The 16488-nt window shown below is 49.3% G+C and overlaps 6 protein-coding genes across 6 annotated transcripts; 2 read left to right on the plus strand and 4 right to left on the minus strand.

Moving 5' to 3' along the window:
* Window positions 1–117: 117 nt before the first annotated feature.
* On the minus strand, window positions 118–823 carry EDB82DRAFT_477500 (uncharacterized protein; the record flags this gene model as incomplete). Its single annotated transcript, XM_025727350.1, has 3 exons — window positions 118–181; window positions 236–594; window positions 731–823. The coding sequence occupies 3 exons, from the start codon at window positions 821–823 to the stop codon at window positions 118–120; spliced, it is 516 nt and encodes a 171-aa protein (XP_025581825.1).
* Window positions 824–2527: 1704 nt separating this feature from the next.
* EDB82DRAFT_237763 (uncharacterized protein) lies at window positions 2528–4239 on the plus strand. The gene has a single exon (XM_025727352.2). It carries the CDS (start codon window positions 2792–2794, stop codon window positions 4004–4006), a length of 1215 nt encoding a protein of 404 aa, XP_025581827.1. The 5' UTR covers window positions 2528–2791; the 3' UTR covers window positions 4007–4239.
* Window positions 4240–5022: 783 nt separating this feature from the next.
* On the minus strand, window positions 5023–6000 carry EDB82DRAFT_526860 (uncharacterized protein; the record flags this gene model as incomplete). The annotated part of the gene is made up of 1 exon (XM_025727353.1): window positions 5023–6000. One exon carries the CDS (start codon window positions 5998–6000, stop codon window positions 5023–5025), a length of 978 nt encoding a protein of 325 aa, XP_025581828.1.
* A 1081-nt stretch (window positions 6001–7081) lies between these two features.
* Window positions 7082–8014, minus strand: EDB82DRAFT_237731 (uncharacterized protein). The gene is made up of 2 exons (XM_025727354.2): window positions 7371–8014; window positions 7082–7319 (listed from the first exon to the last, which is right to left on the minus strand). Exons 1-2 carry the CDS (start codon window positions 7824–7826, stop codon window positions 7149–7151), a joined length of 627 nt encoding a protein of 208 aa, XP_025581829.1. The 5' UTR covers window positions 7827–8014; the 3' UTR covers window positions 7082–7148.
* Window positions 8015–9649: 1635 nt separating this feature from the next.
* On the plus strand, window positions 9650–14570 carry EDB82DRAFT_237794 (P-loop containing nucleoside triphosphate hydrolase protein). The gene is made up of 3 exons (XM_025727355.2): window positions 9650–10247; window positions 10368–12010; window positions 12068–14570. The coding sequence occupies exons 1-3, from the start codon at window positions 9846–9848 to the stop codon at window positions 14379–14381; spliced, it is 4359 nt and encodes a 1452-aa protein (XP_025581830.1). The 5' UTR covers window positions 9650–9845; the 3' UTR covers window positions 14382–14570.
* Window positions 14498–16484, minus strand: EDB82DRAFT_506144 (pseudouridine synthase). Its single transcript, XM_025727357.2, has 2 exons — window positions 16273–16484; window positions 14498–16201 (listed from the first exon to the last, which is right to left on the minus strand). The coding sequence occupies exons 1-2, from the start codon at window positions 16331–16333 to the stop codon at window positions 14760–14762; spliced, it is 1503 nt and encodes a 500-aa protein (XP_025581831.2). The 5' UTR covers window positions 16334–16484; the 3' UTR covers window positions 14498–14759.
* Between the last annotated feature and the right edge of the window lie 4 nt (window positions 16485–16488).

Below are 16488 nucleotides of genomic sequence, written 5' to 3' on the forward strand. Positions count from 1 at the left end.
CCATCAATGTGCTTTAGACTTCTGTTATTAATCGTACATCCAATGCTTAACTCAACCCATCAATGCGCCTTGATGTTGGCTCGACCCTGTTGCCCGACTCGTGGCGATTTATGGTGTTTACAGGGAAAGGTTGTAGGAGTACTCGTCTTCCATGTTCTGGCTGATCCAAAGAACGACAGAACTACAGGAGGTCAGTCAACATACACATTATCTTCACGGTAAACGGGAATCTTACCTCACGCCCACCAAAGCGTTGCTGAGTACGTTCTCAATACCCATACCCAACGCAGGCATTGCGACACTTGGGACAATAAACTTGAGAACAAAGACGGTAACACCGCCAGCCATTCCACCAGCTAGGGCTGCAAAGCCAAGGAACAAGACGACGCGAGCCTTCCATGCCACCCCATTTCCACTATAACTGAAAGAATCGGCGCTTAAACGTTGCTTCTCGACCGAATTGATGATGAGCATGCCCAAGCTGGAGAAGATGAAGGGCAGCCAGTCAACAAACTTGACGTGGATATCAGAGCCGTTGCGTGGAGATTTGGACCAGACGGCGGAGTCGAGCATAATGTAGAAAGCGACGGAGAACTAACAAACCTAGTTAGAATGGATCATACATCATCAATAGCTGGCGCATGTAGTCGCGAATAATCTTATGGCGACAGTGTAAGGGAAAAGCAGTGCCAAACAGCCAGACTGCGACATGTCAAGAGGCGAGACGTACAATAGCTCCCGCGCCATAGACACCAGCGTTGCGAGCCCAGACGCTGTTAAGCCATTCGGGCCTTCGGAACTTCCAGAGACGCTCTTCCTCCATGTTTATAATTATGAGGTGAAAAAAAAAAGATCCAGGGCTCGAAGGGGATTGGTGCTGCGGATTCGGTTGTCGTTAATCGATGATGAAGTTGGAGCTGGCGATGCTGGAACTGGCGTCTGACAATGACGAGGCTCGCGCGTGGACGGGACCGGCCTTGCTGTAGCGCCGACGTCAAATCACGTGATATATACGTATCTACGGATTTGGCGACGTCGCGAAAGTTGAGAGTGGAGAAGTTTCCTCGCGTGGCTGGACACGATAAACTGCAAAACACAAGAACCCACACGCGGAGCCATAGCAGATCCCCGTCACGGAGACTATGTCACGGAGACTATGTCACGTCAATTACCCCGCTGGCGTGTGCGAGATTTCCTCCGCTCTCATACAGGACCCTGAAAACAACAAATTTTGGTGCGTGGAGAGGCAACGAGTATCACCATGATTCCAGATACAGCTCGCTATATGCACATAGGGTCTTGTTTGGCGTATTTGACTTTTTGGATATTCAGGGCAGATGTAAGGAACCGAAACACTGTCTTGTGGCGTCGTTAGATGATAACGATGATCAAACTCTAATTTACGAATATTGAATCATGGATCATGGATGAGTTTATTTTACCTTGCATAGTCGTTAGAAACGTCGCTCAACGGTTTCATGTTGCATAATCATCTGCAAGATAAAGCGGCAGAAAGGGTAGCCACAGAAGCCACATCAAGCACGTCCAGATGGGCGAATTCCTCCCCTACCATATGCTGATTGACAACTTGATAGCAAACTGTTGATAGGAAATTCGACAATTGAACAAACGGCGAACAAGCATAAGTGCAATTGATTGCGCATCATGTGTCAACTTGCACCCACACTATCCTTGTGTGGATGATCGTCAACATCCATTCCATAGCAACCAACCATAGGATCAATAGAAGGAGCACAACACTGAAGTATCCTTCAAGTTCTGAATGGTCAGCCAGTTGGATTAAAAGGCTGACCACCATGTAAACGTGGCGGACGGTGGTGATGAGTCGTACCAGAGGATATGAAAATAGGCGCTGAAGACGAGATAATTAATGGAAAGCCGTGCCGTAGTGGCCTTTTTTTTCCAAAGCGACTACTATCTCCTGAGCTTTGCAGTCCCAAGCGTTGAACCGAGCCAGGCACTATCGAATACGAGCGAATGGGGTTCATCAAGACCAAAGAGTCTAGACCTATTCAATCTTAACCGTCCGTTCTCCGACTGGCTCGTCAAGTGCACTATTCCCCTTTTTCTCTTACTCCTGATCCCAGACAAACGCCTGGCCTACGCACTGACAAGCAGGCATTTAGGAAGGTGCATTTCACCCCAGTCCCTGCCATTCAGTCGTGCAACCCCATCTTTCTCTCAGTTCCTCTCCATCCCATGGCTTCAGCCCGATCTTGACTCTATCAAACTCTACAATTAATAATTGCTAACGCGGTTTATGGTAGTGCGTCTCATCCACTCGCTTGGTTACGCACACTCACTCGTTAGCCCATACCGTTATTACATTCTTTCCTTTTCCTTCTTTTTGTATTGCACTGCACCTTGGCAGAACTGGCACTGGGAAACAGCATTATCGGCTTAATTTAACAGTCCCTCGCTTCCTGCCTTTACTCACCGCGCCCCTTGTTAGGGCAATACACGCGAAATATCCTTTCGAAATACGCTCGGCGTCTCCTCGTTCTCAGATATCGAGAGAGAAGTACTCTGTTCTTGTCGGGTACTGCCTGTTTTACTGCAAGGGCACGATTGAGCTAAACCACTACTGAATCTCCCTTTCGCATTCCGGAGCGCCCTCGATATACGTAACTTATCTCAGCCGCCCTTGATCGTCTATCAGTTAGGGGACATTGTTTATTGTTACCGGCTCTTGATAATTCTCGAGGTTCTTTGATATACACGACATATTCTTTTGAGCAAGTGCTCGACAGACAGACATTCGTAGCCCAGCATGCGACCTACCAACTACCTACCGAGACCAAACCTTTTGGTTTCGGCCTTTGCCTCGATCTCAATCTACGGTGCTGTCGCGATGGCCCAAGACAACAAGGACGACAATAAAGACGATGCTAAGAACAACGACCCCTCTGCTGTGCCGGCCCCCGCTGCTGAACCAACCGATGCGAAGAACGGTGATGCTGCCGAGTCTGCCAAAGAGGCAAGTGACGAAAAGAAGCCCGAGCCTGCCAGCGAAACAAAAGACAGCGCAAAGCCTGCATCAACTCAAGAAACAAAGGATGAAGCACCCTCGAAAACAGAGGAGAAGGACGATGAACCTGCATCCACTGAGGAGGAAGATTCGGCCACCACTGTAACAGGAGAGGGTCCGACAAAAACCGAAGATATTCAATCTAAAATCACGGCTATTGCTGAGACTGGTACCGAAGAAGCCATGCCTACTTTGACAAGGTACAAGCCAATTCCCACTTATCCAGCTCCTTCCGTTCCACCCACAAATAACGCACCTTTCATGCGACACTCAAGTGCCCCTGACGGGACTGTCTTCATCGCCGTCGGGGCGATTCTGGGTGCGCTTGGCCTTGGCATTCTTCTTTGGCGTCTTATCGTTGGCATCCTTCTACATCGATCGGTGGACCGAGCTGCCAAAGCTCAGCACGATGAAACCGCAAAGACAGCTTTTCCTGCACCTCCTGCGCCTTTTTACAAGTATACCGATACCGGCTCTACTATGTCGCTCTCGGCTGGACGTGGCGTACGACGAACTAATAGAGGACCTGTTCTCTCATCGGCCCCCAGTGCCTCTAACTTGTTCTTCTCCCCGACAGCTGCGGCGTCGAACAATGGGCCGGGTAATCGTAGCTCTGCTTTCTTGCCTTCTGGTTTTTATGCCGCCGGCACTAGCTCTCCTGGTGGCCAGCACGATCACAGCATCAGCATGACCAACCTGCGTCCTGATTCTCGAGGCTACTTTGGTACTCCTACGAGGCCCAGTCCCCCCGACTCACCATCATTCCAAGCCCGAAGAGACATCAGCAACTCGACTCTCAATCTGAACCGACCACCAAGTCAGCGTGCCCCTAGCGCTTTCCTCGAAGATCTTCTCGCCGATGATCCTTCAAGTCTGCCGCCTCCTCATATGCCTGGCGCAGCTGCTAGGCGCTCATCGCATGGCAGTGGCTCTCCCGGTGCACATAATCGGGTTTAGATCAACGCCGGCCGATTTGTTTCATTAATGTAGAAGAAGACATATGAGCGACACATTAGCGATATGTCCTTAGACATGGGAAGTGGCATCTGATTCATTTTCAACAGTGGCGTCAGGAGAAGAGGTCTTTATCATTGGGGCATGGCTTCTGGATAACCCGATATCATTTCATAACATGATTCATGTAATATTTTGCTCTACACAGCTTTCATCAAGACGTTTGACTTCAGCTACGAGTGGGTTCGACTTGTCTTGTTCATATACAACTTGGATAGACAGTTGAAGGCATGGTTAATAATACCCCTACTCGGCGACGTTCGTTTACGTATTTAAAGATCGGATCGATTATATCAGGACAGCCAGATGGAGTTTTAAGGTTTTGGTTCATATTCAGGGGTTACTTTCTAGCTTCATCTGTACATAGTTTAACCACAGGACAAATTCATTGTCTATCTAATCATCCAAGGTCAAAGCGGTCGCGTGACTGACATGACCATACGACGCCAGCCGATCACGATACTCATGTACAGCAATTGTATTAGCGACATTGTTGCAATTACAAATGCTAGTGCAACCGTGACATGACCAGGCGTAACGGTCGCCCTTGTACATGCGTCACAGAGGATGTAAAAATAGACCAGGTGAGACGAAGTCATGGCAGAATCACTTGTGTGGCTACCAATATGGAAGTGAAACCTCTTTGTGTCTAGCCACATTTATCAATGTACGTGACAATATTCCAGTAGGTTGTGTGTAAAAACAAATAGTTCGCCCCTTGATGGGCTATAGGCGAATGATTGCTCCCTTTTGATTTCCTCCTCGTAACACCAACGCCATTGCACCATGCATTATGCCCAATTTCCGACACGACCAAACTCCACGCCCTATATCAACTAGCCCAAACAAGTATGCAGCGACTTCATTATGCGTTTGTACCTTTAGATCTATGAGTTGCCTGTATGATATTAATAATAGAAAGAAAGACGAATGATTGATCCAGCTGTGCAAAAGTCCTTTTATTTCCCTGTTGTATCGTCGTCTGATTGCTCCCGTCTGTTGGGCTTATCAGTGGATCGTCTTTCTGAATTCTCATCGGCAGACACGCTGTAGACTGAGTCGTGGTCGTTGTGCTCTGATATTTTCATCCTTGATCGCTCTCTCTCCTTTCGTTCCTCTTCTTCTTGTTGTCTCTCCAGTGCCTCGATCTCTTTGACTGTTTTCTTGCTTGACTCGACATCTTCTTCTGCCTCAGCCAACATCAATCTCACCCGCTCGATCCGAGACATGGCCCCTTCCAATTTCTCTAACCGTCTTCGCTTCTCCATGTCTCGTCGCTCCAGCTCATCTACCCGTTGTTCCAGCTTAGCGCGTGCTCGTCTTTCTTCAGCGACCATTTTATTCGCTTCCTCAAAAAGAGCAGCGCTGAGTTCTTCGACCTCCTGGCTTGTAGCTGCCACTTTGCCCTCGGCTTCCTTTCGAAGGGACTGTTCTCTGTTCAGAGCCTCGAGAAGGTCTTCAGCCGAGGGCGACGGTGGAGCTTGGTTTTGCACCTGATGCTGTAGGCGGTGCGACTGGCTGCTTAGAGAACGTCGGTTGGCAGGTCGAGAGGGGTTGGGGTTGGGGTTGGTGTCGATGTGAGGAAGGTCGTGAGGTTTGCGTGGTGAGAGGAACGAGGAGAGCCGGCTGGTGCCGCTCTGAAGAAATGACATGCGAGCATTTGTAGGAGTTGCTGGGGGTTGAGGTTTTTGTGTTGTTGTCGAAGAAGGAAGCTGGGCCCTTAGAATAGAGATTTCGTCTTCGTAGTCGGCCCATCGATCCACGGCGGCTGTAGCCTTTTCGTTGAGTAGTCGGACCTGGTTTTCGAGGTCTTCGATACGGGCTTGTGCTTCTAGCAGTTGAACTTGACTGTGATCGAGAGGTAAGGAGTAGCCGCATCCTGGGCAGCACGGCGTGGAATCGGCAGAGAGAGTCGGCGGTGCCATTGTCATGACCATTGTTGCTGACATGGCCGGCGCATAGAAGACGGGATGTACGGATGTAAGCGCTTCGGGTCGAACAGAGATAGCGACAGGTCTTGTGATCAGGTCAAGTGTATAGATCGTTTGTAGGTAGTTGCCTATACAGGTTGGGTAAAAAAAATGAAAGACTTATTTTTCAGAGTTGTATGTAGACGTAGTAGCAAATTTCACGACGACCAAGGGATGAAATATAAACCCAACCTAGTTGAGCTGTTTCAAAGAAAAAAGGTTCCCGATCCATGGATAATAACAAGGGTGGCCGGTCCAAGTGTCCCTATTTTTGTCGCTGAACGAATGCGGGCAGTGGCTTTGACGCCTGCGTGCGATGGTGGGGAGGCGCTTCGGCGGCTGAGCAGGCCTTCTCAGTGGCGCGTTCCTGGTTGATCAGGGTCCATTCAGTGGCAGGGGACTATAGAGTTGGAAACCAATGATGTTTCTTGCCAGACATTGGTACGTGTGTAATTCTTTTGATGTCAGATGCATTGACTCTATCCGCCTTGTTGTATCATGCATGGGGGACAGGGGGCTGGCTGTTCTTTATTCTCAGTCGTTTCAGCAGCAAAGCTCAGGAGGAGTCATGTCCAAAGGGTTAACGAGAAACATTGACTACTCCTAGAACATATATCTTGTAACAGCTCCCTGCTGAAGTGAATCAGATCGATGCAACTCTCACGTCAGGCAGGTTACATCAAATGCAATATATCAAAAACACTCCTTGAATTTTGATGTTATTAAGCTTACTTTGGGCTTCTAAGTTGATTCTAGCGCATTCCGACTTTCAATGAGGCGGTCCTTGGGCTTAACTCTCATCCGTGGAATTCCTAGATTATCCCATACCCGATTTAGTGTATCGGAGTTGAGCGACCCAGCCAGGCGGATTGTAGCATTTTTGGGCGTTCCTGGTGGGAGTGTCACGCCGCGAGACGACCAAGGAACACGATTAGAACTTTGTGGCTATATCAACATCATGACGCCTTGTTCCCTACAGTAGCAAATCGATCATGTGGGGTATAATTGCTTCGTCGTGAGCAAGCATGCCCAGTTATATTGTGAAACAGGCGAGGTCGCGTGCCCTTGTTGCATTCCAACACAAGGGAAGGCGGTATTCTAACAAAGCAACAAGCTCAGCTAGGCTTTGCGACTTTTCGAGGCTCACTGATGCCTGTTTCGGGGTCTTTGTATTCTTTCCAGCTGATAGGGACCATGTCGTTGCCCGCCTCGCTCGTGGCCAGGATAACACCCAATTCGTTGGATGCCGTTGAGAGGTAGTAGTTGGCCTGGTCACCAAGAGAGATCTAGCACATTGTTAGCATTGGCGGTGGCACAGCAGAATACGAACAACGTACCACTTGCGCTCGTACAATATCACCAGGTTTGAAAGATTCGTAAATCTTGACCTTGTCCTTCTCTGTTGCCCTCACATCCTGCACTCGAATCACACCCTGCCATTCGGTTTGGAGAACAGTGTCGCCCACTTGCTGGATCACCACAATGGCCTGCTTGGGCATAAGGCGGAGTACACGCGCAAGGACAATGTTATCGACATCGGGGAGAATCTCGCGCTTACGACCATGGCGGGATACAGAGACGGTGGCAAGCTCTTCTGACGTAGGGGCGGTGATCTTGTTCAGGCGCTTCTGAGGTCCTGGGCCCTTGGCCGCAGGCGTCACAGTGACTTGGCCTAGTAGAGAAGAGACAACATTTCCTTCGTAAACGTGTGTACCGGCGCCGGGCGCAAACTTGGTAACCGGGCCCAAGACCTTGCCAGGCAAGGCAACGGAGGGGATATCGTCGACGGCCATTGCTCTCGGGATTAGATGACGAATTGACCTTTTTCTCTTTCTTTTCTCTCGGACTCCGCGCGGAGGAGGATACAGTGCTTGGATAAGCACTACACGTCAGTCGTCAGCTTGATTATTTACAAAAATCAGAACTGAATAATCCTGGATGACGAATCTCAGCCTTGTAGTTCGGGCTGTTCTAGCTCTAGATTCTTTGCTTGAATTTCTTTCCACATCCCGTCGGAACGGAGTTGGAGTGTGGGGCCGACATTGCGATCGGTTTGTATTATGTCAGCAGGAATCTTAGGCTTAAGTCCCTGCCGCTAAGTCCGGTTTGTTTTGACTTGACTGTGGCCGAATCGGAGCCGAGCTTTCAAGCCCAGAAAAGTGATTCTTCAATGATGCTATTGGACATTGCATTTCATTCTCGCTTACACGATGCAATAGCATGCAGTAGTTCAGCTGTTGGCAGATGTGAGAGCGGGGGATGTACCGATAGCCTTGGGGGGGAAACGATCAAATCAGGAACTCTTCGTCATGGCTGTATCTCAAAGGTTAACCTCGACGGGTGGTCGGTCACCAGACTCATTAACGAGTGACTTTTATTATGCATGACGAAAAAGGTTATGTTGAGTCACCACCTGGAAAACTTAAGCCTGAGTTGGTAAGTGAAACATGTAAAACGTCCCCCGTACAGTAACAGCCACTGCTATGTTGTTGTCAGATTTAACCAGTATAGTCGCATGTTTTTGGTGGATGGACATTCGACATTACATACATGCCGACATCCGTGGTAACAGGCTCAAGGTATACGAAGATACCCTGCTCATTAGATGGTGATAACATGGTTCATAAGTCCCAACCTTTAGAACTGGCTCCAACGTCCATGACCACTGTACTATTGCAGTCGGCATGAGAAAAGAGGTCTATTACGCAGATGTTTTTTGCCTGTTGAAGTTGAACCTTTAGAGCTCCAAGCTGGTCACCAGCGGGATCTCCACACCTACACACTTAACAGAAATTGACTAATGAGAAGAGTCTTCGTTTTCGCTAAACCGTTCAAGTTCCCAAGGGGGAAGCTATCTATGCTGGTCATAGCTTATCCGTATACGCGGACTGGATCTTGAAGGAGTTCAGTTCAGCGCGAGAGGCCGAACCGAACAGTACAGTACGATACAGTATCCATCATGTTATTATTGACGAACCGAGCCACTTTGCGGCTCAGCTTTTCTTTTCTTTTTCGTTTCAATTCCACTCTGTCATATGGGTCACTGTTGTTCACTCAGACAAGTTCTCAGAGTTTGCTCATCATGAGTCTGTCATGACCGTCATCGACAAAACAAAAGCGAATCCCGATCCTACTTGTCTCCCTAGCAAGAAAAAAGTTCCGACCCCCCTGGTGCTGTGCTGACTCCGCGTGGCAGGCATCAATCCATCTTTGTTTGCCGTAGTCCGAGTCTGTTGCGAATCGGATTAATAAAGTCCTCGGGCGGTCTGTATTGTTATACGCTGCTTTGTAATCCTTTTGCTTGCCTTGCCTTCCCTTTACCTTTACAGTCAACGATACACTAGGACTAGGACTAGGTCCGTACGGATAGATCAGTCCAGTCCGCTTTTTGCTAATGCAGCCACGCCCACGCACACCCATTGGACGGATTCTTTTGCAACTGTCATATTGACCTGGTTCTATTACCGTACTTCCCTAATCCCTCTTGTTGGATCTCTTCTTTTTCTTCTTCTCTTTAATTCCCCATCTTCTTCTTGAATCTTTCTCTCTGGTCCATCCTTTCATCTCGCCAAGATCTACCCGTGGGATCCATCGCCTAACCCTTTCGTCCTTGACAATCCTTTTCGAGGTTGTATCGCACGAAGGCCTTTTGTTTCCGTTTCAATCTCGATGTTTTGGTGTCATTAATATTGTGACTATTCCGTAACAAACTTGACATCACCTGTGAACCGAGACAAGATACCATTGGGCTCAATTCTGTGTATACAGTTGTTGGCCTTGGAGAGGTTATAAGAGGTTGACGCACAGCGAATATGCCAGACCCAGTGGATAAGGAGCTTCAGCCTTCTGATACTCAAGCTGCTCCTCTCGCCCCGACCAATTTCGAACGGTCTGGTGACTCAGATGAGGATCGAATAAAAGAGTTTGAAGAAAAGGACAGTGGAGGAAGAAGGCAATCCCAAGAATTCAATGAAAAAAACGAATCACGATTGGCAGACCTCGAAGAAGTCAACACTGGTGCATCTGAAGCACAAACAATTTCGCGGGCGACATCAGGCCCAAAGGATCCCCCAAAAAAGTCATGGCACAAGAAACTTAACCCTCTCCGTTGGGGTTCACCACCTCCAATCCCTGAAAAGTCAGTAAAGAGTCGGGAGCACGAAGCAGGCTTCCTCAGCAAGTTGACGTTCCAATGGATGAGTCCTCTAATGCATGTAAGTCGAAATACTCCCATGTTCCAATTTGGATGGCGATCGTGACAGATCTGCAAGCCACCAATATCTGACCGCGGCGCGGCCCGTCTTATGTCGATTATGCTGACGAGATATTCTTAGGCTGGTTATCGAAGACCCCTAGAGGCGAATGACATATGGACAGTCAATCCCGATAGGTCAGTCGAGCCTCTGACTCAGAAAATGAAAGAGTCGTTCCAGAGACGAGTCGAAAATGGTGAAAAGAACCCTCTGTTTTGGGCTATGCACGAAACCTTCAAGGCCGAATTTTGGACCGGCGGTGCATGTGCTCTCTACACCAGCATCATACAAGTCATCAGTCCCTTCACGCTTCGATACCTAATTCAATTCGCTTCCGATGCCTATGTAGCGAACCAGACCGGCGGGCCTCCACCCCATATCGGCAAAGGTATAGGTTTGGCCATCGGTATTACGCTGATGCAAATCAGTCAGAGTTTGGGGACCAACCATTATATCTACCGAGGTATGACAGTGGGTGGTCAGAGCAGAGGAATTTTGATTGGCCTCATCTACGAAAAGTCGCTGGTTATCTCTGGCCGCGCTAAGGCTGAGGGTGCTTTGCAGAGCAATGTTCGTGATGCAGAAGACGATGTTCAAGCCAAGAAGAAGGCAAAGAAAGCAAAGAAAGCAAAGCCAGATGCTTCAGATGGTACAGGTTGGGGTAACGGCCGAATCACTGCTTTGCAAAGTGTCGATACCTACCGTGTCGATCAAGCTTCTGCTCTCTTCCATATGGTATGGACATCCCCGATCTTGTGTCTGCTCACGTTGGCACTTCTTCTCGTCAATATCACCTACAGCGCCTTGGCTGGTTACGGTTTGTTAGTCATTGGTATGCCTTTCCTGACAAGGGCGATCCGAAGCCTGTTCCATCGACGACGAGCGATCAACCTCATCACCGATCAACGTGTTTCTCTCACCCAGGAAATTTTGCAGTCGGTTCGTTTTGTCAAGTACTTTGGTTGGGAAAAGGCCTTCTTGGGACGTCTCGGAGATCTCAGAAACAAGGAGATTCACGCCATCCAGATCTTGCTCGCCATCAGAAACGCCCTTAACGCTGTTAGCATGTCGCTGCCCATTTTCGCCTCTATGCTTTCTTTCATCTGTTATTCCCTGACGCACAATGGACTCACGGCTGCTGAAGTCTTTTCTTCGTTGGCTTTGTTCAACGGCCTTCGAATCCCCTTGAACTTGTTGCCGATGGTCTTGGGCCAGGTAATTGACGCCTGGGGATCCGTTCAGAGAATTGAGGAGTTCCTGCTTCAGGAAGAGACGGTTGAAGACATGATATTTGACACGAAGGGAGATGATGCGATTCGACTTGAGGATGCTTCGTTTACTTGGGAGAAGTCTCACAAGGAGGAGGCTGGTAAGGACGAGAAGGGCAAGAAGGAAAAGGACAAACGCGCTCCTTCCCAGGTTGAGTCTTCTGGCGATGATACAAGCACTCTTGTCGAGGAGCGGGAGCCCTTCAAGCTTCAGGATCTCAACTTTGACGTGAAAAGGAACGAGCTTGTCGCTGTCATTGGTTCAGTGGGTAGCGGAAAGAGTTCCCTCCTGTCTGCCCTGGCTGGAGATATGCGAAAGACAAACGGCCAAGTCACCTTCGGCTCATCCAGAGCGTTCTGTCCCCAATATGCTTGGATCCAAAACACCACTCTCAAGAACAACATTATATTTGGCAAGGATATAGACAAGGCGTGGTACAACAAGGTCATTCAAGCGTAAGTTTGTAACCTGCATTCTACCAGTTGTTTATTGTTGTTAACCTCACTATACAGTTGTGCTCTTCAAGCAGATATCGATATGCTTCCTAATGGTGATTTGACGGAAATTGGAGAACGTGGTATCACCATCTCTGGTGGTCAGAAGCAGCGTCTCAACATTGCTCGAGCCATCTACTTCGATGCTGACATTGTACTCATGGACGACCCTCTCAGCGCTGTTGACGCCCACGTTGGACGACACATCTTCGACAATGCCATTCTCGGCCTTCTCAAGGACAAATGTCGTATCTTGGCCACTCATCAGCTCTGGGTCCTGAGCAGATGCGATCGCATCATCTGGATGGAGCACGGAAAGATTCAAGCTATTGACACTTTTGAGAACCTCATGAGAGACCACAAGGGATTTCAGACACTAATGGAGACTACCGCCATCGAAGAGAAGCGCGAAGAGGTTGAGAAGCCTATTGACGGCGATGAACCGACTGCGGATGAGAAGAAGACGAAGAAAAAGAAGAAGGGCTCTGCTCTGATGACTCAAGAAGAAAGGGCCAGTGCTAGTGTTTCGTGGTCCGTCTACGCTGCCTACATCAAGGCATCTGGCTCGATCTTGAACGCTCCACTAGTCTTGTTCCTTCTCATTATATCTCAAGGAGCCAACATCGTCACGAGTCTATGGCTGTCATACTGGACTTCGGACAAGTTTAATCTGTCAACGGGTGTATACATCGCCATTTACGCAGCACTGGGTGTTGTACAGGCTATTCTGATGTTTACCTTTTCCGTCGTCTTATCTATCCTCGGTACAAAGTCAAGTAAAGTCATGCTTCGAATCGCTGTGACTCGTGTTTTGCGAGCACCCATGTCTTTCTTTGACACGACGCCCCTTGGACGCATTACGAATCGCTTCTCTAGAGACGTTGACGTTATGGATAACAACCTCTCGGATGCGCTTCGTATGTTCTTGCTTACCATGGGTATGATCACGTCTGTCTTCATTCTTATTATTGCGTTCTATTACTATTTCGTCATTGCTCTGGTTCCTCTCTACGTCGCATTCGTCATCGCGGCTATCTACTATCGTGCATCAGCCCGAGAGGTTAAACGTTTCGAGTCTGTTCTTCGATCACACGTCTTTGCCAAGTTCGGAGAGGGTCTTACTGGCGTGGCGTCCATCAGAGCTTACGGACTCCAGAATCGCTTCATCAATGAGTTACGCGAGTCTATCGACGACATGAACGGTGCATACTACATCACTTTTGCCAATCAGAGATGGCTGTCAATGCGGATTGATCTCATTGGTGTACTTCTCGTCTTTGTTACAGCTATCCTAGTCGTTACTTCGCGTTTCTCCATCAACCCTTCTATCGGTGGTCTAGTCTTGAGTTACATCCTGTCGATCGTGGGTATGATGCAGTTTTCGGTCCGTCAGCTTGCCGAAGTTGAGAATGCCATGAACGCTGTTGAAAGACTCTACTACTACGGCACTGAACTTGAGGAGGAGGCTCCCTCCCATACGGTCGAAGTACGCAAGTCATGGCCCGAGAAGGGCGAGATTGTCTTTGACAACGTTGAGATGCGATATCGAGAAGGCCTCCCGTTGGTTCTCTCAGGATTAACAATGCATGTCAAGGGTGGCGAGCGTATTGGTATCGTCGGGCGCACTGGCGCAGGAAAGAGCTCTATTATGAGCACGCTCTTCCGTCTGGTCGAGATATCAGGTGGCAAAATTACCATTGATGGGCTCGATATCTCCACACTTGGTCTTCATGATCTTCGATCTCGTCTCGCTATCATCCCGCAAGATCCTACCCTGTTCCGAGGAACTGTTCGTAGCAACCTAGATCCTTTCAACGAACACACCGACCTAGAGCTTTGGTACGCGCTTCGCAAGGCAGATCTTGTCCCTGCCGACGCCGAAACACCCGAGGACGCTCGCCGCACAAACGACCCTTCACGTATCCACCTCGACACAGCCGTTGAAGAGGATGGCCTCAACTTCTCGCTCGGCCAACGACAACTCATGGCTCTTGCGAGAGCTCTTGTCCGAGGTGCCCAGATCATCGTCTGTGACGAAGCCACCTCCTCAGTCGACATGGAAACAGACGACAAGATCCAGGCTACCATGGCGGTTGGCTTCCGAGGCAAGACATTATTGTGTATTGCTCACCGATTGCGCACCATCATTGGCTACGATCGCATCTGTGTCATGGATGCGGGACGTATCGCTGAGTTGGATACGCCATTGCAGCTTTGGAAACAGGGAGGCATCTTCCGCAGCATGTGTGACCGTAGTGGTATTAGAATGGAAGATATTCACGGCGCAAGGGAGGAACTCGGTAGTGCGATAGGAGAGTCGAGTGGGCAGTAAAATATTGGCAGCCTTGAGTTGAGCAAAAAGCGATGTTCAACGAGGCCGGATGCATTTTATAAACATAGGATTGAGTTACCTAGGATAAATTCATAATCACATATACCTACAGGAATTGTTCTGTGGAGTAAAGTTCATATATATTCTTTTAGGTCCATAAAACCAACAACGCCTGAATGATACATGCTGCTCTCAAAAACCTCTAGTCTAGCCACGCATCAGTTGATGTTGGTGGCTCTCTCACGGTCGTGCTATATATACACTAATCTTAATCGACCTTTTCGCATGTAAACTATCCTAGCGGATATGAACGATCGTGCTCCTCGTTCTATACCTGTTCGTCAAGTCTTGTCTTTCACATCAAGTCGTACTCATAGCTCAGTCTTCGATGCCGTTCCATGACTTCTCATCATCAGAGCGGTTCCCGGCGTCTGGCTTGACATCCTCTTTGGGCTCCTTCACGGGCTTGGAGTCTTGCTTGGATTCAAGAGCTACCGCCTTGCGGCGTGGTGACCCTGTCCCGTTAGGGGATTCCGACCGTCGCCGCTTCTCGCCCTTATTGCTCTGTTGCTTGTTATGCTCCCCTGTAGGAGAGCCGGGACCCTTGGTCTCTTTCTCCTGGGACTTCACTGAGGGGCCGGCTGGACCTCGAGAGCCGGCTCCCAAGCCATTGTTCCACCTCTCAAGCATACCGGCGACCTTGGGGCCCCAGACCTCTTCACCCTTGGCGAGGTCCTCATACTCGAGACAGTTCTCACTGCCAATCTCGAAATCGCTCTGGCGGGTTCGCGAAAGCTCTGCCATGAGACCAGCTGAGTCGAGCTTGGCGCCTAGATCGTGGCAGAAACTTCTGACGTAGAAACCAGATGTGACTGTCAGTCGCACCTTGCAAGCTGGAGGGCCTTTATCGCTCCATGGAGGTGGAGTGCTCGAGTCGGGTGCGTCGGGAACCAGGTTATGTCCCTTATTGGAGTAGTTTTGCTGTGGTAGCTTTCCGAGAGCGCCCGACATCATGGGAGGCTCCTTTGACTTTCGCGATTTCTTTGAAGGCGCATCCTTGATAAGAGCATCCTGACGCTCTTCAAAATTGCGCTTGAACGATTCATGAGCCGCTATCGCTTTGATGTCCTGCTGCTTCTCCTCGGGACTCAACGGCTTATTGCTTTCCTGTTGCTTCTTGACCCTCCAGACCTGTTCTGCCAGGTTGCGCTCCGCAGCCTCGGCCTCTTCGGTAGGCCATCGGTGGTTGTGCTTTCCGGGCTCGTACCACTCCACCATTTCAATGTCCCTGACCTCGACTTCTCTGCCTTCGATCTGTCGAGGGATGGGCTTGCCCTCACGCGCATACTCGTAGAGGGGCTTTCCGTTCATCTTGAGCGCAGAGAACAGCGGCGGGATCTGAGTCTGACGGCCACGGAAGGAGGCAATCTCCTTCTCGACCTTTTCGCGAGTAATGTGTTCATAGGGCCGCTTGGTAAGGATGCGACCAACTCTATCGTAGCTATCCGTAGCGGCGCCAAACACAACGGTGGTTTCGTATGTCTTGGTGCATTCGAGGAAATTGGGCAGTGCCTTTGTTGCAGATCCTATGCCCAGGATGAGAACTCCGGTAGCGAGAGGATCGAGAGTTCCTCCATGACCAATCTTGACTTGGGAAGCCTTCTTAAGAGCCTTGCGACGGGCGGGCTGCCCGCCATTCTCGTTCATGCGCTTTGCGACTTCTGACTCGATCAATGGCTTGAAAAACTCGGAAGGGTTGAAAGCCTGCTGGCATTCTCGAATGACTTGGGCTGAGCTTTGACCGCAAGGTTTGTTGATGGCTGGATAGGAGCAATCGCATTAATACCATTGATTCCATGAATGATCAGATCAACCCAGAGCAATCACATACCAAATACGCCCTCCCGGATAGAACCCGTGGCCATCCTAAGATACCTTTTTGGGAGGCGCATATAAGCGCTTCCAGTAACAAAATAGAACAGACAGTGAAGAAAAAGATGAAGGGAAAGAAGGTAAGTAAGGTGTGAAGATGCGGTGGAGCTTGTAAAAAAGAATCCATTCACCACCCGCCTCAGTAAATAAGTTGCACACCCTGGGACTAGGTATG

This window comes from Fusarium venenatum, assembly GCF_020744135.1.
Source record: "Fusarium venenatum strain MPI-CAGE-CH-0201 chromosome Unknown EDB82scaffold_3, whole genome shotgun sequence".
Lineage (NCBI taxonomy): Eukaryota > Fungi > Ascomycota > Sordariomycetes > Hypocreales > Nectriaceae > Fusarium > Fusarium venenatum.